This window comes from Perna viridis, chromosome 14 (genome assembly GCF_037379345.1).
Source record: "Perna viridis isolate PV_CMFRI_1.1 ecotype Kerala chromosome 14, ASM3737934v1, whole genome shotgun sequence".
In the NCBI taxonomy this organism is placed as follows: Eukaryota; Metazoa; Mollusca; class Bivalvia; order Mytilida; family Mytilidae; genus Perna; species Perna viridis.
The window spans coordinates 5,522,840-5,550,262 of record NC_142458.1 but is presented as its reverse complement, the minus strand read 5'-3'; the positions used below and the strand labels follow the sequence as shown (position 1 = coordinate 5,550,262).

The window sequence follows — 27,423 nt, the reverse complement described above, 5'->3', positions numbered from 1 at the left end:
CAGTATCGTATTAATTTTCCCATAGACTTCTATAGTGAAGTGCATATTTTTAGGATTTTGAAAAAAAATATGTAAATTGATTCAATAAAACTTTCACTTATGTAGCATTTCTAAGGACATGTGAAAAAATAATTTCCCGCAAAGAAAATAGGGTGAGTCCACGAAGATCGGACAGAAAAGTAGTCTCAAACTATAAATAGCCATTTTCCCTACTTTCACTTTCGTTTTGCACTCACCAAACCAACCTTTTCAGTGGAACATTTTTATGATATTATGTTATATTTTCTTTTAAAAAAGTTCTTCATCTTACAGTGTGATGTTTGCTCTATTTTATAGGTCATTGTTCATATCTTTTGACAAAATATTAGTTTGTAGAGAGGCAAAAAGAAAATGCACTATATTTTTATAGCATCCATGTTTTGACGTACACCTGCTCAGGGATATGCAATACGATACTGGTACCAATACGGTAGACAACCGGAAGTTTTTCTTTTGATCTTCATATTTTATAACAAACAGAACAGTAAATTCTCCATTTCGACGGAAATTTCTTAAGCTTGAGACGAGTGTTTTTCACGTCTCTATTCCAACAATATCACCCATGTTTATGTCATTATTAATGATATGTTTGTTTATGTAATCAGAGTAATTTGATTGAAGTGTGATCTGATAATTAGTGATCAAAGGGCATCAGAGGTTTATTAATAAGTTGATGTTTTTTTAATTGAGATTGAGAACTCAAAGTGTCAAAGTGATTAGCTTGAGTATATATAACCTGATTCACTAATTAATGACTTGTTTGTTTAACATGAGTACTTTACTCAAAGTGTCAACTGATAATTGGTGATTAAAAGACATCAAAGGTGATTATAATTAAATCAAATTATAATCAAAAACATTTTTAGCTATAAATATTGCTCAAATATCGGATGAGATTGTCACTTTTGGCCGTAGAAGTTTATGAACGCTTAATTAATTTGATTGTAGTGCTTTTTTTGTAATTTAATTTGATTGTAGTGCTTTTTTTGTAATTTAATTTGATTGTACTGCTTTTTGTGTAATTTATAATTTGATTGTCGCTATGATTCACATGTGTTTTTGTAAATAACTCTTATCAACAAGAAGAGTTATCAATTTATTTTTTCATTTAAAAAAAAGGCATACTGGAATCGAGCTGCAAAACTCTGATTGGGGGAACCAACAAAACAACATGCAACAAAATTCCGGAACAAAATAAACAATGCATGTGCAATAGAAACAAAATATAAAAATAGAGTAACATTACAATAATATACATGCAGTAAAATAGAAACAAAATGAACAACCTGTAATAGATACTTGTTAGTATATACAGATACAATCATAGTTAGTAATAAACTGTTCCCTCCTTAGTATTGTTAATAATCAATATTATTAACTGATGACTTAAAATACAATGTAAATTGCCCCTTTAATACAACAGGAGGTTTTAGCAACCATAATTTATACAGGGCAATTGCCCTGTATTAATTCTGGCCCTGTATAAAAGTTAAACTTGTCCGCCATTTTGTTTGAAACAGACTGTTATTTTAAGTCATCAGTTAATAAAGGGATCATAAAATGGTTATTTTCATATTAATCCTGTATTTTGTCCTCGTACAGTCGTATTGGGTTTCGACCACTTGTATTGGCCCTCGGTTTCGCCTCGGGCCGATACAAGTGATCTCAACCCAATACGACTGGACATAATACAGGATTAATATGAAAATAACCATTTAATAACCCTATAGTATTGTGAACAATACTTAGTATTGTTTACAATACTTGTATACAAGTATTGTGGTCTTTTAATTTTTTCAGAACAATACTCGTATACGAGTATTTTTGTCGCCAAGTTCAAATGATCCTTTTAGCCTACCGGAAATAAAATTTCCCGCGAAACTGAGGCTTGAAATGTAAACACCAATCACACTGTCAAGAACTACAGTTCAGCGTAAATTTGTTCAGTTTGGTGATGCTCTTAGGTTCTTTATAGTCATATCTTCATTAAAGAGTTACTAATTTTTAATGACATTGGAAACTTCTTTACAAAGCACGAGGATCATTCAAAAATCAGAAGTAGGCCTAGAGCACGGTCAGTGTGACCCGAATAACTAACTCCGCCAGAAACATAATAAAAAGAAGGAAATAATTTCAAGTAATTTATATCTCATGCTGCATATGCATAACTAAAGGACCTATCATTTAATACTCATCATGTTACTGTCCATATAGTCCGAATTTCCTCTGACCCTGCAACCCTCCTCTTTTTATTTGCATATTGATATGTCGGGTTGGGGTCAGATCGATGTGCCTTACAAAAAGTTGGAGACTTAGCGGTACCATGGAGTACCGCCCTTCAACCGCTTGTAACGACTTTCAAGTTGAAAATGTTCATGATTTTCCTGTATGCTGATACCAAATTTGCTACAAAAATAACATTTTTTATTGTAGTTTCGATAATTTTCCACGAGAGACCTTGTTTTGTTGACATTGTGAACCGTAATAAGAGTAGGTGGAGCTTGTTACCTTTGGAACGGAATGGAGCAGAAATGATTTTTAAAACCGGAATCTAGCAGAATATTTCAAAATTCCACTGAAAAATTGCGCGTCCGCTACCCTTCTTTTCCAAAAGTAACAAGCTCCACCTATTCTCTAGGATGGTTCAAAATTTCAACAAAACAGGGTCTCTCGTCACTCATGGAATAGTATCGAAACTTAAATAATAAATGTAATTTTTGTAGCAAATTTGGTATCGGCATACAGGAAAATCATTCCGGAATCGAACTAGGTAGGTGTGACATGCACAATTTCAACTTGAAAGTCGTTACAAACAGTTGAAGAGCGGTACCGCTAAATCTCCAACTTTTTGTAAGGCACATCGTTCTGACCCCAACCTGACATGAATATCCAAATAAAAAACAGGAGGTTTGCAGGGTCAGAGGAAATTCGGACTACTGTCCATATGACAGCCGTTCTGTTCGAAATGACTAATGTCGGTAGTGACTGAATTTCCTGGACTTCTAACAAATAGGCTTCAGGAACAGGGTTACTATGCTACAAGATTGAAGTCATCACTACAGAAGTTTGTATGGTCATCATCATGAACTCATGGGTCGCTACGGTGTATCCATCTGTGCTGTGAAAACTTGATTTGTTCAACGTTTTATGGTTTTCCTTGCCTCTTTCATCTACCCCGGGCTTTTAATGAACAACTCGGCAGGTGTTTCTAGAAAAGTAGAAGAAGATTACCCTACCTGTGCACCTGGTCCATGCTTCCAGTTTTTAGTGGAGTCCGAGTTGCTCATTTGCTGTTGCTTTGTATGTATGATTTTTAGTTACTGTGTGTTCTTTGTTGTGTATGTCTGTTTTACATGTCTGGTCTTTGTCCCTGGATTACATTCTTTTGATTAGCTATAACCTTGGTTCCCCTGATTGTTCTTTCATGACCCCATTATAGTCCTATAATATAAAACCACATATTTTATCTTTATCTTTCATGTTTTCATCTGATATTTTCATTTTTTGTTAATATTCAAATTTTGACTGTAGACCAAAAAATTAAAATATCCAATGAAAACATGAACGATGAACATAAAATGCATGGTTTTATGGGATAGAACTTGACCACATAAGTGGCATTACTGCACTAGTACATTGTGAAATTGTCAAGATATTGCCTGCTTCTAAAAAAAAAACTGTTGAAATAAATGGCTCAGAATATGATTTTTCTGTTGAATTGTTGCAGCTTGTGTTTAGGCCAAGAAATAAATGTTCGAGACCCACCCTATTTTGTTGCCCCCACCCTAAGCCATTTTATCCATTGACTAAGTATATGAAGAAATAAAAATCAGTAATTTCTACTGAAAAAGGAAAGTACATTTTATTGCAGTCTTCCTGACCTTTGAGACATTGTAACATAGAGTAAATGTGTTCTTCAATGTGTATTCTGTCTTTAACATTATTCAGTCAGCAGCATGGCAAGACAAAAGTAGTTATTAATAATACATACAAAAAAAATAAATTACATGTGCATGAAACTACACTCGGTGACTAATGATTTGGTTTAGGTAAAGGTGAACCTGTGCCAAAAAAAAAAAAAGAGATGTTAGTTAATACATGGAACATAGGCACTGACTTGACAAGACACCTATCTTCAATAAAAATGTACAGTTCCATGTATAACTCATCAAAAATAAAAATATGAGTTCACATTTTTGGTCACTGTTTAGAAAAGGCCAGACTGCAAATTTTCAGGAACGTATCTTTTGATTGAGAAAATATGACAACCTATCCAAAAATGACTAAAGTAGCTATGAAGAAAATAGTTGAAAATATTGACATTACTTCTGATTACGAATTTGTTTGTAAATATGTAAAATGAGGCATGATGTTTTTGGGCGGAGCATGTTACCTTTTAAATGGAATTGTAGCATACACTTAATTTTCCACTGGAATTTAAAAAAATCAGAGTTGGGTCTTTCAAAATGTGTCTGCTATTGTTCCATTCCAAAAGTTACAAGCTTTTCCCAAACTCTTATCATACAGGATTTCATATGTAAACAATTTAAAATGTCAACCTGGACAGTCATTAGAACTATTTGAAGTGTGGTAGTCAGCTGTACTGCTTAATATCTGACTTTTTGTCTGGAACATTATTCTGACCCCAACCCAACATATCAATATCTCAATAAAAAAGAGGAGGATTGCAGGTTCAGAGGAAATTTGGACCAACTTTTGGTGAGTACAGTGTTCATTTTTGGTGATGAGGGAAAGTGGTACATTTGTATGAGACATTGAGACCTGAATAATATTTCATCTACTTTTTTTTCAGATTTGAGATGAAAACCTGATTACCAGTGTACTGATCTGACTGTTACGAGATGGCTTCAGAATCCTCAAGGTTTGTTATCTTTTACAAAGTTTGAGAACCATATTATGTAGTTCAAAGGGTGATAATCCAACTTCAGAAAAAGAATATGCTTGAATTTTAAACCACCTTTTTATGACCCACCACATGACGTCCTGATGCATTATGTTATACCCTTGGAAAAGTTACGTATCCATCCATGAAATACTGGTGAAGTCCAATTTTCAGCAAAATCCAAAATGTACTTTTCAGGTTGGGCCATTCTGAACATTTTTTTTTACCATTATATAATGGTGTTATCACTTATTGTTCCTTTAATGCCCTGCATACCTTACTTGTGTTTTAAGCTTTAAGCTTTGAATTAAAGTTGAATAATCATAGAAACATATGTTCCCATTCAGCAAGTAGATATTTTACATGGATCATAAAAAGTACTTAAGATTTGCCACAATGTTTGTGCAGTGCTTCAGGTTGAATTTTGACAATTTGTCTAGTTTGGGTCATGAGATTAAAAAAAATTTCCCAATGTGAACACTATACTCCAGAAAGTGTGTCAGCAGCTCCATTTAGAGTGTGCCAAATTTTACATGGATGATGTGTTTTGATGGCCATGAGGTCAAATTTTTAAATAAACATATGTTTGAATGGTGTGCAATCTTTTTTTTTTTTGCAGAGTTGTTGCCCTTTTGCACTTTGGTTTTGTTGAAAAGTCAAAGGACATTTATATGCAATTTTTTATTTAATGAAAATAATTAAGAAATTGCTTACACACAGTGTTTACAATTCTTGTCAGGAGGCAGTCTAAGAGGAAGTCTACAGCTGCACCTGGTGAATCTGAAGCACCTACATCTAAGCACGTCAGGAAATGTGAAAGAAATGGATGTCCTGCTAAAGCTCCTATTTGTTTTGCTTCAGCCTTAGAAAGGTACTTTTTAAAACCACCTGTCTCTGAATGTATTGTATGTTCCTGAATGTTTGTCTCTCCAAATTAAATGTTTTTTTATCCCCTGCATTGGGGGGGGGGGGGGGCATTGAAATGCCGGACATCCGTCCATGTTTTCCGCATTTTTTTATGTTATGCTTTTACCAAATAAGTTTGTTTTTTTGTATGTGGCCTTATTATGAAGAGTTACAGAATAAGTTCGACTTTGGTTTCGGTTGAATGATTTTTACGGAATAAAAGGCCTTTGGAATTAGAAAATTGCAGTGAATTTCCAGTTTTCTGCACTTTTTTTGTAATGCTTTCACCACTTGATTTTATATTTTGTATGTAGTCTTACTATGAGAAGTTACAGATTAAGTTTGACTTGGGTTACCGTTGATTGATTTTTATGGAAGTTATAGTCAATGGACTAAGACAAATTTAGTGAATTAAAGTTTTCCACACATTATTTTCGCAAAGGAAATTGGAACGCTGTTCTTTTATTCTCCTGGTCTGGGTTTCATAAGAAAATCTCAAATTATAAATTGATTATTTTTTTCTTTAATCCTCAATTTCAAGTCTGGTTGGTCAATATTGAGTTGAGGGAGAATTTGAGGAATTTTTTTATGAAAACAGGCAGGTTAAAATCAAACAGACCTTGCTGGCTGAACTACTTATTTTGGATGGTATATTTTTGTTCAACATATCATGAGAGCTAGTAAATTTTTTGCTGGGCCAGATCAAATTTGGTCAAACTACCCAACTGGTTGGAAAATTTACTTATTTCTACCCCACAACATACAACCAAAAATATAACACTTAGCGGAAACTGTTGGCATAATAACTATGTTTAAAGCATGTTTAAAGCATGTTTAAAACTATGTTTAATCATATCTATTTCCAGTTTATGAAAACAGGCAGGTTAAAATCAAACAGACCTTGCTGGCTGAACTACTTATTTTGGATGGTATATTTTTGTTCAACATATCATGAGAGCTAGTAAATTTTTTGCTGGGCCAGATCAAATTTGGTCAAACTACCCAACTGGTTGGAAAATTTACTTATTTCTACCCCACAACATACAACCAAAAATATAACACTTAGCGGAAACTGTTGGCATAATAACTATGTTTAATCATATCTATTTCCAGTTGCGCAGGGAACGGTTATACATCTCGATGGTACCATCTTTCTCAGGCTGAACACTACTGTAATGAATGCTTTGATCACTTTTACAGAAGGTATGTGTTATGTACTACCAAATGTAGTATGGATTTGTGAGAGAAGTGATACAATTTCGGAAAAAATGAAAGAGGAAAATAAAGTGGCTGTTGGATAAAACGAGAAGTGAATATTTTGACTTTAGATTATTGTCCATTATTGATAATTAAGCTTTTGAATTGTTATTTGTTTAAAGACCAAAGAAAAAAAATACTGTTGCCGTGGTTACTAATTACATACTTGTAATTGACATCTATTCAAGCTCTAAAGACCATGACCAAACAATCACCCAGGTTTTAAGTGTTAATTAAGTAGGACACATTGTTATAATTTAGGACAGATTTTCTACCTTGACAGCTATTTAAATAACTCAATAGCCTACCTAGATTTTTTTTGTAAATGGAATCACTCCATTTCAAGCTGCTGTCATAATGATGAGGTTAAAAGTTAAATATAGACAAAAAGCAATATGATGAAAAATTTTCTACTTGGCCATACCTGTTAATTTTTGGAATTTCAGCTTTTGTAAGAGGTGGGTTTAGCGTGACAATCTTTTTCGCAGAACACAACCCTGTTTCTCTGTCTACAGAGTGCCCTAGCCCCTGGCAAGGGTTCTGAGCACTATTTAGTCGCCTTTTATGACAAGCTTAGTGCCGCTACGGGCCTATTATTTTGACAGCCAGACTCAAACAGGGTCTTTCTCAAAGAAGGAGATTGACCCAAGAAGAAGGGGTCTCTCTCCTGAAGAGGTAGGGTTAATAGGTATGCTTGGCTTCAATTTTGAGGTGTCATTTAGCCCTAAAATGTGTATGATTCAATTTCTTACTTTAAACATTTTCAGCCATAAAGACGGGTATGAGGTTTTTGCAGTGTGGAAAAGAAAGTGGAGTAAATATGGAACAACTGATCCTAATATTAAGACATTTATGGCAGAATCATTGCTTCCTTATTGGGCACAGTGTACAAAATGTCAAAAGTGGCGACAAATGTCCAAAGACTGTAACTTAACGACTGATTTCTTGAAAAAATATGTCTGTGGAATGAATGTTAGTGGGGAAATGGTATGTTTTGATATTGAAATTCAAATTGATATACAATGCCATGTATTATTTAAGTTTGATGTCATAACATTAAGTTAGGCCTCCCTTACTTTGATGGATTGTCCTGAACGGCATTTCATGAAATTTGGTACGAAGTAAGAAAATTCACATGTATCTAGCTGAGTATATTCCATTGTTTGTACTTGATAATGTTTATCACCAAAATTTTTAGGAGTACTTGTCCTTTGAACTTTCTTTATCTGGACTGGAAGCGGGATCTGGAGGAGGCAGACAGGTTCACATGCAAATTCAAAAGGTCACTGTTATTGTTTCTATAACTTATACAGCCCCTTAAAAAATGGTCATATCTAGTTTTACCACACATAGCAGTTTATTAATAAATTTTCCTTGCAATGCTCAAAAGATGGAACCTGGTAAATTAACCTAGATAACATATCCCTTATAAATGATTATTTTGTAGAAATCTGGCCAGACAAATGCTTGTGACAGTCCAGAAGATTATGTAAGTATTTTTGTAAAGATTAGACTTGCTGCAAGTCTTCTCTCTAAGAATAAATTGTACTTCTATGTCATATCTTTCTGTCATAGTAATGTATTTCAAAGAAACTATATTAAATTAAAAATGCAGTGATTTGTAGCATGTCAATGAAAAGATTTATTGCTTAAAATTCCAATTTTTAGGCTATACCACAAATAAAGAAATTCTTCAGGCTTATCATAAAATAATGTAGAAACAAATGACACATCATGAATAAGTTGTCAGCACTGAATTTTGCATTATTGAGCTCACAGTAGTAAACTGTGGTAAATGAAATGTCTTTTTTCAGCCATTAATTGCAAAAAGTCATATTTATCAAATATTCCAGTTAAATCTTTTATTAAAAATTAATATTTTCTTTTTAGAGACTAGAGTACACAAAGGACTATAGTTGGGTGACCCAGTTAGTGACGGCTCCATTTTTTAAGAACTCCCCTGCCTTTCCCTACCTTCTGTCTTACTTCCCTGACGGTGTTGGACTATGTGCTACAGATATGGAAACTTACAGTCAGAATTATAAAGCACCAGGTTATAATCTTGTAAAGGTCAATAGGTCATCTACATGTATTTTAAATGGAATCTTGTAGTTTTAATGGTCAATAGGTCTCCTACGTGTATTTTAAATGAAATCTTGTGAAGGTCAAAAGAATTTTAAATTGACTACTGTTACAATGCTTCTTGGTGGCCACCTTTTAAACGTGAAGATTTGGAGTTACACCAGAAACTATAATTGGTAGTAACTGATTTTCTAACAAGTGTACAGAATATAGAGATTGGTTGGCTTTTTGTAAAAGAGTAATCAAGGGAACCAAGGTTATAGCGGTAATCAAAAGAATATAATCCAGGGACATTTACCAGACATGGAAAACAGACACACACAACAAAGAATATAAAGTAACTAAAATCTTACATACAAAGTAACAAAAGTAAATGAGCAACTCGGACTCCACTAAAAACTGGGAGCATGGACCAGGTGCACCGGTAGGGTAAGGGTCCTCTGCTTTTCTAGAAACACCTGCCGAGTTGCTCATAAAAAGTCAAGTCCGGGGTAGACAAACGAGGAAAGGTAAACTATGACCGGTTGAATAAATCAGTTTTCATGATGCTGATGGATACATCATAACGATCCATGAGTTCATGATGACGACCATAAAACTTCTGTAGTGATGACTTCAATCTTTTAGCAACATAACCCTGTTCCAGAAGCCTATTTGTTACAGTTCTAGTGCGATACAAAATGTCTGCGTAGTTTCGGCAAGCTCTGGCATCACGTATGAGTTGTGATATGAACATTCCATACGCAGGAGCCGAAGGGATGTTGCCACAGATGAAAGGAAAGTTGACAATTTTGAATGAAAAGTCATCACGTTTGTCGTAAAGTTTGGTCCATAGTTTTCCTTTACCATCGATTTCTAAGTGTAAGTCAAGATATGGCTGACTTCACAGTGTCTGTAGTATCCTTTATCTCAAGTTCTTTTTCCAAGAAAAAGAAAAAGATTATACTTTATTTTCAGAAATGCCAACCTACTTATCTCCCTTTGTAACTAATGACTACAGAGAACCGGCAAGATGCTTCCAGGCTGACACCATGGACGATTCAGAAATGAACGAGTTCCCAGAATTCTCAAAATTACCCCATATGTACCTGGCTATGAGAAATATATGTGTGACACTATGGAACCTAGACCCGAAGGTAAACTGAGACCATCAAAATATTATGTAAGGATGAGTTAGTTGATGCAGCCCTCTCATGTTAGAAATAAAAGGAACAATTTTTATTTGTCTGTGCGACAAAAATTGACAACATATACATGTACATGTATCTACCCACATGTTTTGTCCTGTTTGATAACAAATCAACATTTTTTTACAGGATGGCTTCAAAGTTGGAGGACACTATACTCTAACAATTTGAGGAAATGCATATTGTGTACTTATCAACAGTTGTTTATTTTTAGTTTTAGTATTGAATATTAATCAACCACCTTAGTGGTCTCTCTGTACCTTGAACGACTCTAGACAGGTCAAGTGGGTTCAGTTCCTGGCAGAGTCAAACCTTAGATTATGGAGGTAGACCTAAGGTACACAACTCTTACAAATCATTTTAACGTTTCTATTCTGTATTTTACATCAACCTCATGTAATCATCAAAGATACTTGGATTGATTTCATTCTGTTTCAAATGAAAGCTTGGTAGGCTTTTGTGAAATTGAATATGATACAAACATATCACTGATTTCAAGAAATATGTCCCTTACCCTAGGTCTACCTCCTTAAAATTGATAGTCACTGCTTCTACCTTAGCAGGTTGCATTTAGAACATTAGCATGGTTGGCTTGGAGTCAGTTGATGTGTCCCAGTAGGTTTTTGCTTCTGTGAGCACAATAAAAAAATCTTGCTCAGCATGTGTAGATCAGAATCTGTTCGGTAAGTCAAACATTCTCATCTTTAAATGCATGAAATATCCACAAATCTATAATCAATCAATCAATATATTAACCACAACCATCCATTAAATGAGTATATATTTATTGTAGAAATGGTTGTCCCATGAGAAATGTTCAGCATACATGATTTGTCGTGGCATGACCAGAGTTTGGTGTTTAGACAGATTACATGATATTATGTGGTACTTGACGCGGCGAGGCCTTATCAATTTTGGACTGTTATCTGTGCCAAAGAAAATTGACTTCATGCCTGCAAATCTATTCCCTCCAGTAGGTATAACATATAAAATAAAAAAAAATAATCAATTTAACAGTTCATTAAGAAACTGTATAATCTTTTTTGTTTTGTTTTTGTTTGTTTGTTTGTTTGTTTGTTTGTTTGTTTTTTGGAGTTTTTAAAAATTTGTTTATCTATTAAAACTATGGATTTCTATTGCATGTTAATAGTGATTATTTAGGTAGAAATTGAGACTTACTTTAAGATAACAGACAACAACTTGCTATTATGAAGATCTGGCCCCTGAAAAATTACTTAAGTCTGAGAAAATTCTCAATTTTTTGTGACATCATCAATTTCAAAGACTTTGATTGGAATTACCTTGGAAGTTAAGAATATTCTCAGACTTAAGTATTTTTTTAACTTTTGTGCCACCAGGGCCTGAAAAATATTTTCAATTGATTAGTAAGTTTTCAAGTTGTTTTGTGATATTTGTTCATGGAGGTGGACCCAGGGTAATGAACACAACTCATACAAATCATTAGATCGTTTGAATTCAGCATTTTACATCAGTCTCATGTCTCATCGAAGTCACTTGGACTAATTTCATTCTGTTTCAAATGAAAGCTTGATTCGCTTTGGTAAAATTGAAATGATACAAACGTATCACTGATTTGAAGAGTTATGTCCCTTACCCTAGGTCTACCTCCTGAAAGGAAATTATCTTATTATTTATTTTACAAAATTTATGTTACTTGCTATGTCATAGTTTGAATGATAAAATTCCTGAAATCTATTCTATTTTATTTAATGAAACTATGTACAGATATCTATGACCTTTGACCTCTTGATTTTTCTAGGAAAAACATGTACTGGTTATAGGAGCTGGTATATCAGGTTTGACTGCTGCCCAACATCTTTGTCGTGTTGGTATTAAGGTATGAGGTATTAGTATTGGATGTGACAATTCTCCCTGTGTTTCCAGGAAATTGTGTCTGATCTAACTCAGGGTTCAAAATTAGTGGATGCTAAGGCACAAAATGTGTGTGCAAAATTTTTTATTCCATCTGAAGATTTAGAAGAAAGGCCAAATTTTGTACAGACAGATCAGTTTTGTTTTAGTTTATAGTTTAACTTTTTTCTGTTTCCTGGCCTTTATCTACCGCCAAATGATACAGTGCTCCACGATTCATGGAGATAATTATGATAGAGTAGTAGAAGTGACATGCAGCAGGTTATGGCAGTTGTTTATGATAGAAATCATTATGACTTTGAAATGTAAAGTTAACTTAAAGTCAAGGGTCCAGAAATTTTGACAGCCCATGCCGGTCATGTTATCAAACATCAGACTTCAGCAGACATTTTTGTCAGTCTTGCTCAGGTCAAAAAACTTGTTCATGTACATGTAGTTATTTTAAGATAAATATTAGAATTTGTGTTATGTCATCACATATGCTGTCTTTAATAAAATATCTGAACGAGTGAACAAGTTCGCTTTTTGATCACACGTGGACGTTCCAACATGTAAACAAAACATCGTATCTCTTGGACTTTTTCATCCCATCATCATACAGCCAAAAACTTCCGAGTGATGAAAAAAAAAAAGGTGATTATTTATTAAAGAAAACCTTAAATATTTTCTGTATATTGATTTAAATGGGCTGTTGACTACTGCGTAAAAAAGATTCAATCGGCAAATTAATAATTAGAAACTACAACTGATTCATAGTTTCAGCACCATATGTGCTTGCGTTACCTCTGAAAGATCGGCTGGAAAATGATCGATGGACATTGCAATCTTTTTCGTAATAAATGTATGAAAATTGTCCGAGTCAATTAGTTCATTTACGCAGTGGGGCTGCATGTGTATCTGACAATGTTAAAGTGATTCATGATGTAGAAAAACCCTTCAAACAAACAATGCCTTTATAGTGTACATATGCTCTATATTTACAGAACAATATCCCCTTCTGTATTCAGATCTGTATTTTTGTGAAAATCATACATTAGTCAGGGAAGGAAACTCACTCAAATTTTAGCCAGTCCTGAATATAATTTTTCAATATATTTATTACATGTCTATATAGATTTTTGCTAAAATTAGCTAGCCCTGCCAAAAAATAGATCTCGGGCTGGCAGGCAGGCTACTATTTTTTAATTCTGCATTCGTCTCCCACTATAAGCAACCAAATCAAGAACAATATCTCTTGCATAGTGCTAATTTCATGTACAGTCTATATAATTTTTATCTCGAAAGTACAACCGACTGGCAAACTAAGGCTTATTATTGTTGGTGAATTAGAAATAAACGTGACTTTGGTGGGTTTTTGACATGCATGATTCACCTCCTATCAGATTTTTATAAAGACTGTTACTTAAGTAGCACTCAAGATAAGAATCATGCAAAATGTGATTTATGGTAGGAAAGCCTACATGTTTTTATTTTCCGTCCGTCTGTCTGTCAGTCCGTCAGTCACACTTGGTTTTCCGGATTTTTTTTGTAATGCCTCATCCAATTGATTTCATATTTGTTAGCTAGTCTTATCATGACAAGTTACAAATTATATTTAAATATTATTGTGGCAAAATGGTTTATATGGAACTTATGGCCCTTTGACATAGAAAATTACATAAAATTTTATGTTTCATCATTTTGATGCAAATTGCTGCTGTCATTCTAGAGTTATTTGCCCTTTAATTCATAATAACGAAGTTTTTTTTCAACTATCCAGGTGATAGAAAGAGAATGTCTTTATGCAGCTTTCTGTAATGCAAAAATGTTATTATCTACTGTAAAATGAAGCTCAGGTTTGATTTTGATGGAATTTGCTTTTGCTGTTCAAGAGCTACTTTCTCTTGATTGTTTAAAAATAACACCATCTATTGTTAGTTCACATATATAAAAAAAATCTCATAAAGGCAATGAGTTCAAAGGCCCAAAGGGGACACTGTATTGCATCAGCAATACTGTCAGAATGCTTGTTATATTTAGTTTAAAATGTTATAGTAAACAGAAATTAGCATGTGACTTTTTTATATAATCTGTGTTCTTAGGATATAAAAATTATATAGAGTGCACTGTAGAATTCAAAATTAAGGGAGATAACTCAGTAAATGACACTAAAATACAATAGAAACTGTTCGATTTTCAATGTCAATTGTCTTCTAAGAGCAGACAGATTGGAATAAATAATTACACATTTCATCTTTTAGACCTATAAAGCAACTTCAAAAAAAAAAAATGTGTAGACTTTTTTTTTCTTTTTTGGGTGTATCACATATTAGAGAATTTGCATGATTCTTACAGATACTGCTACTTAATTTCTTTTGATATGTTATTGAAGACTACAGTAATTGAGGCCAGTGATAGGATAGGTGGTAGAATCAAAGATGATGACAGTATAGGAATGACAATAGGGAAAGGTGCTCAGATGCTGAATGGTTGTGACAATAATCCTCTTGTTGTGCTCGGCTATCAGGTTTTTATCTTTAATGTCATTCATATATAAATTGAGAAGTTCTGAGATCAAAATTATGTGTTGTAGTAATACTTGCCTTCATTATGATATGGGTTTATACATGTATTTAGATGCAAATATAAGTTGTATGAAATATTTAAACCAACTTAGGTAAAGTAAGGAGTGATTGAAACATTCAGTCATTTTAATTTTTGTTACAGGGTTTGTTTTTGAAATTTAAATACCTGTACAAATGTACAATCTGAATAATCATTTACAAAAAACAAAGTTACCACGTTTGGGAAAGCATCTTTGGCGAAGTACATGTAATGCAGTATACAGAAATAATGTCAGAATGCATTAAGTACTGGTCACACCAAAGGTCAGGCTTAATGTTTCCTGTATGTCAACATTTTAATCTTTTGAATCTTTCAAGTATCACTTGTGTATTGTTTATTTTAATCTTTGACAGCTTTTAAATGGGTTATATAAGCATTGTGTATAGTATTTTACATACAACGTATATCATGTGCAATCATACCGTCTGTCTGGGCTTCGGAATCAATGAAAACAGCTTTATGTTACAGGCAGGTTCACATATCAAAGAACTGATTGAAAAGTGCTGTCTTGTGAAAAAAGGGGGAGAAAAGGTTGACGATAAAATGGACAGCCAAATGGACTTTCATTTTAATGCCGTTTTGGACATTATTGCTGACTGGCGGCGAAACAAAGAAATGCTTAGTGATCTTAATTTACTTGACAAAGTGAGAGAAACTCATCAGCATTTTATGGACGAGTCTCAAATTAATTTCACCAAGGAGCAAGAAACTCTGCTAAATTTTCACATTGGAAATCTAGAATATGCTTGTGGAACTAGTTTAACAAACGTTTCTACATTAAATTGGGATCAAAATGAAGATTACCCACAATTCTCAGGGAAAAATGCTTTATTTGTTGATGGCTTTGGACAGATTCTCCAAAAAATGGTGGCCGCTAAAGATATTATATATAATGCTGAGGTAATTAACAAGTTTTTCTATTAAAACGTTCAAAAGTAAGGGGGAAACGATTCACCATTTGTACCAAAGTCTCTGTATGTTTTTTAGACAAATCGGTTCATGGTACGTTGTGGCTGCCTACAATACTAACGATACGATACTATTGTTTAAATAAATTTTTAGGTATTAGTGTTATAACTAATATTATATTAATGAACAGCGGAAAAAAAAACGAAACATTGCGTAAATGTTTTATTTCAATGGAATGAGGGTTCAATGAGTAACTATTTTCATTTAAATATGAAATTGATTAAAAAATCTTGGGCAGAAATGACCCCATGGAGCCTCAAATTTTATGGTCATCATTTTTGTCCAATGAAATGCAAGGTGGTGAGTTCCAGTGATTATGTTGCCATAGTTAACCATCATGGGTTTAACATGATGTCAAAGCCAGAATTTTACAGTTCATTTTCTAAAAATACGGCCAATTTAAGATGCATAAACAGTTTTACCTTTACATAACAGGTTCAGTGGGTGAATTAAATGTAATGACACGATCAGCATTTTTAATGATTCATTAAATTTAATGACAAGATGAACAACAAGTGAGGGGTGATATAAGTTAATTTGTTTTGGAAAATAAAAGTTTCATGAGTGATAATTTGTGTCTAGTTGGCTTTTTGAGATACTCATGATACTGGTGGAATCTTCTTGTTAAATGATGCATATAAATTGCTGTTCTTGTGTACTTGTTTATATTTTTTAACAGATAACAGAGATAGACTACAAAGGGGACAAAGTGTCAGTTAAATCTTCTGATGGACTTCATTTATTTGGGGACAAGGTTTGTTAATACTGTGAAAGTACTATTATTCGTGGGGTACCAACTTTTGTGGTTTTCACGGGTAGGCCAAACCATGAAATCTGGTTCCCAACAAAAAGTAGATTCTCATTGATGTGTATACTAAAAACTTCAAAACCACGAATTCAAGAATCCACAAACTTTTGTTTTTTCCCTGATCCATGAAAATTGGTATCAACGAATTCAAGTACCATATTTTCCAGACTATAAGTCAATATTTTTTTCGAGCAAAGTGTCAGCCTCGACTTATCGTCCACTTCGACTTGTTTAAGGATATTTCAAGAAAAATGTTCATCAACAATGGATTTCATTAGATTTGTTTAGTTCACTTTTGATTGCTTTAATTCAAATTTTTTGGTAAACTCTAACAGTCAAACCGGCGATTGAATTCAAATATTATTGATCATTGCGGCTATCCTTTATGAATGAATATGATGATGTTAATAAAAACTCGGAAACTTTGAAACTGTTAGAATATATAAATAAACTCTAGAAGATATGTTAACAAAACTCTTTTTTTTAACTTGGAAAATATTATTGAGTGTTTTGGCGTTATCGGTCCCTTAATATGCAAAATTACCCATTTACGGTATGATGTAATACATTTGCACGTGGCTCAAATTACAATTCAATAAAGATGTTATCTAAATTGCTAATTGCAACCAAATTTGCATGTAACAATTATTTTTTATTGTATTTGTAATACCAGGTAATATTGTTTACAAATTACCGCTCATAATTACAACGAATTCATCAAACGAATTTCCCGCTTATTTCACAAATGGCTGCCTATGTCTGATGTTTATGATTTCGTATTAGTGATGATCTATGGCTTTAGAGCAATTGACACGCCATTCAATAAAATAATTGAACTCGCGGACAAAGTACACTTTAACAAAAACACAGATATTTATTGAATTCAGAAATCTTATACTTAGTAACATCGCTGGAATAATATGCTGTTGAAAACAAACCGCTCAACTTGGATCTCCGCGGACACATACGATCACATCTGATCTGCGTTGTGAAATCTGGCATGCTTAAAGTGGAGGAAAATGTAAGGAATTTTTTCTGGTATGACTTAGATGATATATTCTTTTTTGTGAATTGATTCTGTTTTTTAATTACTGCACAACAACAAGTGGACAGATAGACAAAAGCAAACTATGTCAAAGTTTAAGTACTGTGAAAGTATTGTTGTTCGTTGGGTACCAATTTTTTTGGTTTTCGTGGGTTTGGTAAACCATGGAATTTTGTTTCCAACAAAATAGGAAATTTCCCATTTGTTTGTTTGATAGAGTTTCAAATCCTCAATTTCAAGAATCCACAAACTGATATTTTTCCTTAAACCATGAAAATTGGTATCCAAGAATAAAAGTACCTTTACAGTATTGTGAAACATGAGTAAGTTGTGGACAGCCAAAGTAGCAAAGTCGTGTGACTTTCTTTTTTTTTATATCTTGTTTAATAATATCTCATACTTTTGGTAGCCATAATGGCGGAAACAAGACAATTTGGGAATATAAAACTCCAGTCACTGTGACACAACGTGATTGATCAGCTGTGTTGGTCAACCCAGCAGAGATTTTGTTTTCTTGTTTCAAGATACATTTATCAAAGTAGTTTAAAAAATGAAGAAAAGAAGGATACTGTGAAAGTACTTTTTTCGTGGGAACCAATTTTCATGGGTTTCATGGGTAGGCCAGACCACAAAATTTGGTTTCCAAGGAAATGAAGATTCCCATTGATGTGTAAAACCTCAAACCCACAAATTGAAGAATCCATGAATTTGTGTATCTTCCTTAATCCATGAAAATTGGTATCCATGAATTAAAGTACTTTCACAGTAAAAACTAAGTTCCTCAACATTATATTTTAGTACAGTATTTTGCAAATGGGAAAAACTCCATCAGATGCCATATAAATTCATTTTTTCACAGGTGATAGTTACTGTCCCTCTGTCAGTACTGAAGAAGAATGTGATTAAGTTCAATCCACCTCTCCCTCTCAATAAACAGACAGCTATTGACAATTTGGGTGTAGGTTACATGGAAAAGGTACTTAGTACTTCTTGCATATATTGTTATAAAGGATTTGTAAAGAAATTACCAGCGTACTATTTGAACATATATGTTCCCACAAATTCATGGGAAAAGGAAGTAAAACTTGATATCATTATGAAAAGATAGTCTGCAAGGTAAATGACCCATAAAGCATTTTACAATATTATGTTTGATATTTTTCCTTCTTAAAAGGTTCAGGAAAAATTATGCATAATACTTGCTATCTATATAATAGATCAATACTACTCATTGACCTGTCACAAAAAAGTTGAAGCGTAACGAACAATCCTGCAAAACATGTAAAAAAATCTGTACAGCAACCCCCAAGGAGTTGTGTTTAGAAAGTGTTTCTGAAGTGCAGCATTTTCAATTCAACAAAGTCATGAAAATTTTGTTAAAAGAAAATGTTAGCATGATATAATCAACTACATACGGTGACGAACAATCCTACAAAATTTGAACAAAATCCATTGAGCAGTTTCTGAAGAGTTGGGTCCACTTAGTCAAGTTTGACGGACACAGATATTTCTATGTCCCCTTCTTCATTGTGGCAAAAAGGTATACTTGCACACTATTCTGACAAAAAATTTAATAAGACTATTACATGAATGATGTGCATAGTTAACTTTCAGAAAATATCAAGAATTGTGTTTTTTTAGGTAGTTATGAAGTTCCGAGAACGATTTTGGTCCATTGCTAACACTGAAGTGTTTGGAAGAGTGGAAACAGATTTTAATAAGAGAGGGTTGTTTGGTGTTTTTCATGACATGTCAAAAGAAAAGGTATTATTTAAAAATCATCTTCTTACCATTTTCATATCTTGATGCTTCTTGACACTTCTTGTAGGTAATGAGTGATACCAGAATTACATAATTTTTGTACCTCGGACAGCCAGAAAAGCCCAAAAGTCGTACTCTTATGACATGTTGGAAACAAAAAGAATATCTGAATTAATAAGCATAAAGCATAATCTTGATTTACAATACAGTGTACGTTTTTAAACCCCGGTACATGAAAATGGCGAAGAACAAATGTGTTTTGTGATACCTTAGAAAAGTGGTGTGTCCCTCCATTTGCCCCCTGACATTAAAGATGACAACTTAAAAAGGTATTGAAGGATCTTTTGTAAACTTTGTATAGTTATTAAGTATAATAAAATACAGATCAAGTTCCAATTTCAGTTTAATCGGATTATTAACACTAAGTTATGGCCATTTTAAGTTGCTTTTGTCTCACAAAATATATTGTAACATGGCACATGATCATATAATGTCATTAGATGCCATATTTTTGTTTGACATACAAAAAAGAGCTACATTTTGTTTTTACTTGTTTTTCTGATTTATTTTTAAAATTCTGGAATTTGAGTACTTCTCCACCTAAGAATCAGGCAAAATGTGTATAAGGTGTGGCACATGAAGAAAAGATACACAGACATTTCATTGCATAATCCAAGTATGCATACCTCACAATCTCAAGAAATTACTGTCAAAGTGGCTGAAAAGTTTGCCTTTTTAAGATATTGATATGTCAAATTTAATTGAAATGCACTATGGAAAAATGGCGGGAAAATTCTCCCAAACTTTTTCTTTATATAAGCAGTAAAAAAATATCTATGTCACCGATGTTTCAGGATAAATTCAAATAGCTGTTAAGTTGTTTTCTAGATGTATTGAATGTATTTGAGGAAAAAAAGACCAAATTGAGAAATATGATGTGCCACCCATTGCCTGATTCTTACACAGAATTGAATTTAAAACACTTTAAAAAGGATGGACTAAGTAGCCATGTTTTTTTTAGACTATTTGTTTATTTTAATCATGGTTTATTTTTCATGACTTTTTCATTAGGAATAAGAAGACATATGAAGTTTTACAGCTATCAGTACTTACACTAGTTCCAACATTAGTCCATCAAATCTTAAGATCTCTAATTTTCACTTTAGTTTTCTTTGTCAGTTAGAGTTGTCCTTCTTGTCATTTGTGAAACACCAGATCACCAATGCTGGTAGTTCTTTTGTACTCAAGAAGTGTCTTCTTTGATGTGCAGCTACTTCATTCTATCAAAGGGTTTTAGATTGAAAAGTTCAGCAGTAAAGTCAGTTTTTTTCCAAATTGCCAATAATCTAAAGAAAGATTTTATTTACTGGGAATCATGGTAAGCCTTGTTGCATTTTGGCCAGACATATCAATGCCTATGTATAGCCTTTACTTATCTTAATTATCATAGTTAATGTGTAGGGAAGTGGTAAGCCATGTTCTTTTTTGCCCACACATATAGCATGTATATATCAATGGAACTATGTATAGCCTATTCATACTTCATTTTACTTGCAGGGAAGTGGTAAGCCATGTTTTATTTTGGCCACACATATCAGTGGGAATGGTATAGATATGATGAAGGAGATGTCAGATGAAGAGATTGTGTCAATGTGTATAGCTACGCTGTCTGAATTATTTCCTAAAAAGGTAGGACACTGTCATTAAGATATCAGGATTTCAAATTTTGTTGGAGTTGTCTTCATTTAAAATTGGAATGGGGAGACATACCTTAGGCTAAAAAAAATATGCTAGATTGGCAGGCGCCGCCACATCCCTAAAAACTCGCCCACTTCTGCAATTTTTATTATGGTAAAATCCTGAAATTTTTATATTCAGCCCATAATCAACTTTTATTTAGTTACATAATCATCTGCGCGCTTTGCGGAAATGTGAAAAGTATGATGCGAATGAGGCTGTTATTTAGCATTGATCATTGAAAACGAAAGTTTGTCTCGTGGCAGAGAGATGGCTTTTATTTCTTGCCAGTATTAAAAGTTTTAATGCTATGGAGTATTTTATTTAACTTCTCAACATCCTGTGCATTTACAAAATTGTTCAATTGGATGAAATTTCTTGAAAAAAAAAAACAAAAAAAAACTTGCTTCTGATCCAAAGAAAAAAACCTTTCTCACATCAAATCACTTTTTTAAAAAAGTGGCCTGAGAACCTAGGCATTTTTTTTGTATGGCCTTATTGAATACATACACAACCTTTGTTTGTAAAAGTTTCCGCAAGGAATGTTTGTAATTTTTATAAAGGTTAATTCATGTAGTCTGTTTAAAAAATTGAAACTTTTCTTATAAATTTTATTTTAAATGTATTCCAGTTCAAATATCAAGAATTTATTTGTAATCGAGATTTTATCAGTAGAGATCAACCAGCACAGATCTAGTCATAATGCATGTACCAAACTAAGTTATATAAAATAATTCGGTTTGCATGAAGATAAACAACCAATCAGAAAGCTTGATAAAAACAAATTTAATCATTACAATATACTAGAGACAGTAAAACTTTACATTTGTAATTTTAATTTTTTGCAATTTCAAATTCATAGCAAAAATTATATCCACTGGAATAAAATGTGTATACACTGTGTGAGTTTTGTTCATTGTTCATTTATGTTAAGCATGATCAAAACACCTTATCTAGAAATTTACTCATTTATTTTTTTTACAGAAAGTTCCAAAACCTGAAAAATATCTGGTCACCCGGTGGTACAAAGACCCATTGATAGGAATGGCATACAGTCACATCCCAGTAGGTGCCAAGGGAGAATATTATGATGACATGGCTACTGATATCGAGGAAAAACTTTTTTTTGCAGGGGAGACATGTAACCGGCAGCATCCTCAGTCAGTGACTGGTGCTTATTTGAGTGGAATCAGAGAGGCTGAGAAAGTCATGTTTGCAATTGCTGGAAGTTGATAAAAGATGGAATGTAAATTTGAGTGGAAAGATCAAACAGGACGAGTGATTGTTATAGCAATATCAGCCAATCAGTTTGATCTCTTTTCTTGGTTTCTATGGAAACCATATCATGCATTGGTACTGCTTTGCCGTGGTGGAAATAATTTAGTTGTTGATCAGTTGAATCTCTGTCATTGGTTGCCAGGGAAACTGTACCATGCATGCACATGTAAAAACAATGCTGCTTTGTCATGGTCATGATGAGGGAAAAAGTTAAGGTGTGGATCAGTTCAATCATCTTCATTGGTTTGTATGGAAACTGTATCATGCATGCATAGGTAAACAGTGCAGCTTTGCCATGGACATGATGATGGAAAAGTTAGTTGTGGATCTGTTCAATCATTTTCTTCAGTTTCTTTGGAAACTATCATTCATAGATAAACAATACTGCTTTGCCATGGTCATGATGAGGGAAAAAGTTAAGGTGTGGATTAGTTCAATCATCTTCATTGGTTTCTATGGAAACTGTATTATGCATGCATAGGTAAAAAATGCTGCTTTGCCATGGACATGATGATAGAAGAGTTTAGTTGTGGATCAGTTCAATCATTTTCTGTGGTTTCTATGGAAACTATATCATGCATAAACAATACTGCTTTGCAATGGTGGAAAATGTTTAGATGTTTTCATCAGTATCTAGGAAAGAAGAAGAGGAAGATATTCAATTGTGGTTTTCTACATATGAAAATATTTGTGTACAAGCATAGGCTAAGAGGCAATGTTTGTACCAATACCACTTTTGAGCACATGAGCTACACAACCAGATGATAATTATATGGTGATTAATTGTTTTGATAATCAGAATGCTATTGCCATGGAAATTTACATATGAGATCACATGATTCTCATATGTTAATTTTGGCTTAGAAGTATATGATAATCACATGACTATAATTTCATATGATTGTCATTTGTTGCAGACCATATTATTCTCATGTGTGACACACTTGTTAAATTACTTTAGTAGTTTTTTATCATAATTTCCATTTACAAGTATAGACTGAGCCAATGTTTTTTATACTGATACAATTTTTTGGCACATGAGATTGCTTTTTATAGATGATATAGAACTTAGTATAAGAAGGTAGACCTAAGGTAAGGGACATAAATCTTGAAATCAGTGATATGTTTGTATCATATTCAATGTTATCAAAGCCTATCAAGCTTTCATTTGAAAAAGAATGAAATTATTCCAAGTTACTTTGATGCTTACTTGAGATTGATGTAAAATGCTGAATACAAAGGTTCAAAAGATTTGTGAGAGTTTTGTCCCTTATCCTAGGCCTACCTTCTTAAGGTATTCACAATATTTTATCTTTGAATACAAAAACATGAACTTTATACAGCATGTTTGGTTTAAAAGACACTAGATGAATTAGAGAAAAAAAAAGATGATTTGGATGAAAAATATTTTCTGTGATTTCCATATAGTTTTGTAAGTGTATTTGTATTTTTTTAGATAGTTTATTTTTGTGGTTTGGTGGGTCATATCCTAATGAGATTCTTTACTATTTTAATTAATCATTTTTTACTTGTCAACAAACCTGATTTGCTTCGACTTTTTATATACAGAGTGGCAAGGTATTATGTGATACCATCTTTCTGTCCATCCCTGGCAATTTCCAGATGATAACTCGAGAACAGATCAATAAATTTTTTTCCAGACTTGGCACAGTTGAAAAGCAACTTGAATCAGTGCAGTTGTTAAGCACTATAAATCACAAATAAAATTTTCAAATTTCAGTAATATCCAAATTGCAGTTTTCAAGTTAAGCCATTTTGAATATTTTGCTAACCCCCTTTTTTTTCACCATTATGTGGCAGGGTATCACTTAATGTCCCATTAATGCCCTATTTTTCTATTCTGAATTGTACTTTTTATGTACTTCCAATTTTGATAATTCCAACTCAGTTTGTTGACCTTGTAAAAACATGTCTGTATTATGGTGGAACAATTCTAGAAGTAAATTGTATGTGGTGTATTTACATGTATATATAAATGTACTTCATACCTGTTAACCTTTGGAACAGTTCATGTTGGAGATTCTTAGAAAAGCATTCCTTGAATAGATATAAATAAAAACTTATATGTAAGTTTAGATGATTTTTACATGAAATTTTCTCTACATAACTCTGAAGTGTGAACTCTGTGGAGACTTGCTTTATGCAAAATATGTCGCAAAACAAATCTGCTCAATGTTTTTTTTTTTTTTTTTTTTTGTATGAAGGTTGTTCATAAATGTAATAAGAAATTCACACATTTTAACTAATTTTGTCTAGCATAAAAAGAAATGAATTTGTTAAAAGTTTTATTTAGGTTTTTAATGTGTATTCACAACACGAAGTGCATCACATTTTGTTATGTTGTGATTTTTTATATAAATCATGTTATAATAATGTGAAATATTTGGTTTATTTGTGTTTTTTTACACATTTTATAATGTACATGTAGATATTATACCCCTACTCTTTAGGGTGGGATATATATATGTATTGCAATCACTGTCTGTCTGTCTGTCCATTACACTATTCTGTAACAGTTGTTTTCAGTTTCTTTTTAAGGGAATGCTTTGATACTTTGTATTGCTTTTGCGTAACGAGTTGTACCGAGTCTCCCCTCTCGTGGTACGAGATCACACTTAATTTCCCTTGACTTTTCGTTGTATACCATTAAAGTTCCTTTTTAGCTCACCTGGCCAAAGGCCAAGTGAGCTTGTGCCATCAGTTGGCATTCGTCGTCAGCGTCTTAGACAAATTTTAAAAAATCTTTTCCTCTAAAACTACTGGACTGACAGGTTTTAAACTTGGCATGATTGTTTCTTAGGGTGTTCTGCACAAAATGACCGTTGGGATTTTTGATCCATGAAAAAACATGGCCACTGTTACTAAAAATAGAACATAAGGGTCAGATTGCAGTTTTTTGCAAATAACTCAAAAAGCGTTGCCTTTAAAATTTTCTGGCATAATGTAATAATGTTCAGCATCATGAGATGGACCTATGCCAAAATTTTCAAACAATTGGTCAACTGATGTAGGAGTTACGGCCCTTGGAACAGTTTTTTTTTTTTTTGCATTTTTCGCATATGCAACTTTGAAAACCTTCTCTAAAATCCTTTAAGATCATGGAATGAAAATAAGCATAATAGTTTTTTAGTGTATTGTGCTCAAAATGACTTTTGTGATTTTTAATCGGTGAATAGATATGGCTGCCTATACTAAAACTGGAACTTAGGGGTCACAAGACAGGTTTTTGAAAAAAATTCAAAAATTGTTGCCATTAGCAAAATTCTGGTTCAGGTTATGATAATGCTATGAAAAGCATTTTTTGCATTTGACAATTTAGTTGATTTTAACTTAGCCTGTCTCATTCCTCAAGTTTTTCAAATAAGCAAATGGTTAACCAGGTGAGCGATTCAGGCTCTCTTGAGCCTCTAGTTTTTTAGTGTCCTGCTTTTTTTCTTTGCTGTCGTAAACTTTATATTGCTTAGTATTTGCTGCAGAAATTTAGGGCAAGGATCAAATTTACAAGAGATTTTTTTTTCATTCTGTAATTTTACATGGAAGTTGTGATTTGGTCCTATGGAAGAAGGTCAAAATTTAGGATATTTGGCAATGGTCACTTTCTCATGTCTACAGGGTCTTTGAAGCAAAGGTGCAAAAAATAAAAAAAATAATGGTGAATTTTTCTGGCACTCTTATAGAATTCTGCTTTTATACACGTTTCCATATTTGTGAAGTTTTATTGAGTTTGAAGTGTTGAAATTTTTTTTTATACGTCAAAATGGGTCTGTTAAATACACTACGAAATTAATTGTGTTCCTGTACCTCCAGGTTCCTTGCTTATCTACTTCCTGTTTACCACATGACTTAGTAATATTTATGTTGATGCATATTAGAAATTTTTGTGACAGATTTCTCAGCTTCTATCTCTATATGCTGAGATATTTAAGCAATTGCTTTTATATGATGACTTGTACTGTGTCTCCAGGTTACACATAAGTGGTTGAGTGGGGTGTAGGATGTAGCATGCAACATCTTGTTACTTCAACTGCTCTTATGCGTGCTTTAAATTTATGAGCCTTAAATAAATGTGGGCTGCTTACCTTGTGTTGATTATAAAACTGTTTATGGAATTTACTTGAAATGGAATTTATTTATAACTTATACCTCTTTGTAGCATTTGTTTAAAAATGGAATACCTGAAAAACAGATGTGCAACTTTAGCAGGATAGGTTGTTAGATACATGTTACTTTCTGCTCCATCAAACATTAAATCCCTATTAAATGATGGTTGGGGCATCTATGGTAGATGCATTTCTTTTTATACATGTATGTTACTTTTACATATGAAGCACTTTTTCTTGTGAACATTTTCTAGTGTTGTATGAACTTTGAATGAATTTCGTAGAATTTTTATTTTGATTTGTTTACATTTTGGCATTATGTGTATAAATGACAAAAGAAATGATGTCTTTCATTTATATTTGCCTTTATTTCCAGTTTATTATGGTTTACCCATGTCCATCTGTTTCTGATTTCTGTAATCTTTTAGCTGATGCTCTTAACTGAGAATAAAATGGCTATTTGTCACCAATTTGCATTGAGAAAATCATGAAAAACCAGAATAGCACAAGATAAGTTAAATAGTGTTCACTTCTATCAATCATCTACTAACGCTGTGAAATCCAATTAATCATTTGAATTTGTAGTCAGGACAGTAGGGTCATTGTGACCGAGTGATTGCATCACTGATGTGACAATATGGTTGTTTGGAAGTCAAAGGTCAGCAGCAAGTAAATGGACAAGGGACTGCATTTATGATTGGTTTGTTTGTTGGGGTTTAATGTCTGAGCAGCAATATTTCAGCTATATTCAGACGATGAACATGAAATTGATGATAAAATGAGCATGAAATGAAGATGAAATGGGACACAAGAACAATGAGGTCGACAAATTT

General features: G+C 33.1%; 1 protein-coding gene across 5 annotated transcripts; it reads left to right on the top strand.

The window, feature by feature from the left end:
* The first annotated feature begins 25 nt into the window (after nucleotides 1–25).
* On the top strand, nucleotides 26–26,931 carry LOC148597887 (lysine-specific histone demethylase 2-like). Of its 5 annotated transcripts, none has more exons than XM_088560634.1 (17): nucleotides 26–863; nucleotides 4,853–4,921; nucleotides 5,682–5,813; nucleotides 6,962–7,051; nucleotides 7,873–8,092; nucleotides 8,553–8,594; nucleotides 8,996–9,158; nucleotides 10,145–10,323; nucleotides 11,168–11,347; nucleotides 12,155–12,232; nucleotides 14,639–14,773; nucleotides 15,340–15,771; nucleotides 16,520–16,594; nucleotides 18,553–18,669; nucleotides 19,335–19,457; nucleotides 21,012–21,143; nucleotides 22,176–26,931. In XM_088560634.1, exons 2-17 carry the CDS (start codon nucleotides 4,902–4,904, stop codon nucleotides 22,422–22,424), a joined length of 2,367 nt encoding a protein of 788 aa, XP_088416760.1. In that variant the 5' UTR covers nucleotides 26–863; nucleotides 4,853–4,901; the 3' UTR covers nucleotides 22,425–26,931. The 5 variants fall into 5 exon arrangements, with proteins under 5 accessions (XP_088416760.1, XP_088416759.1, XP_088416758.1 ...); XM_088560633.1 differs by lacking the exon at nucleotides 26–863 and adding an exon at nucleotides 1,903–1,972; XM_088560632.1 differs by lacking the exon at nucleotides 26–863 and adding an exon at nucleotides 1,905–2,003.
* The last annotated feature ends 492 nt before the right edge of the window (nucleotides 26,932–27,423 follow it).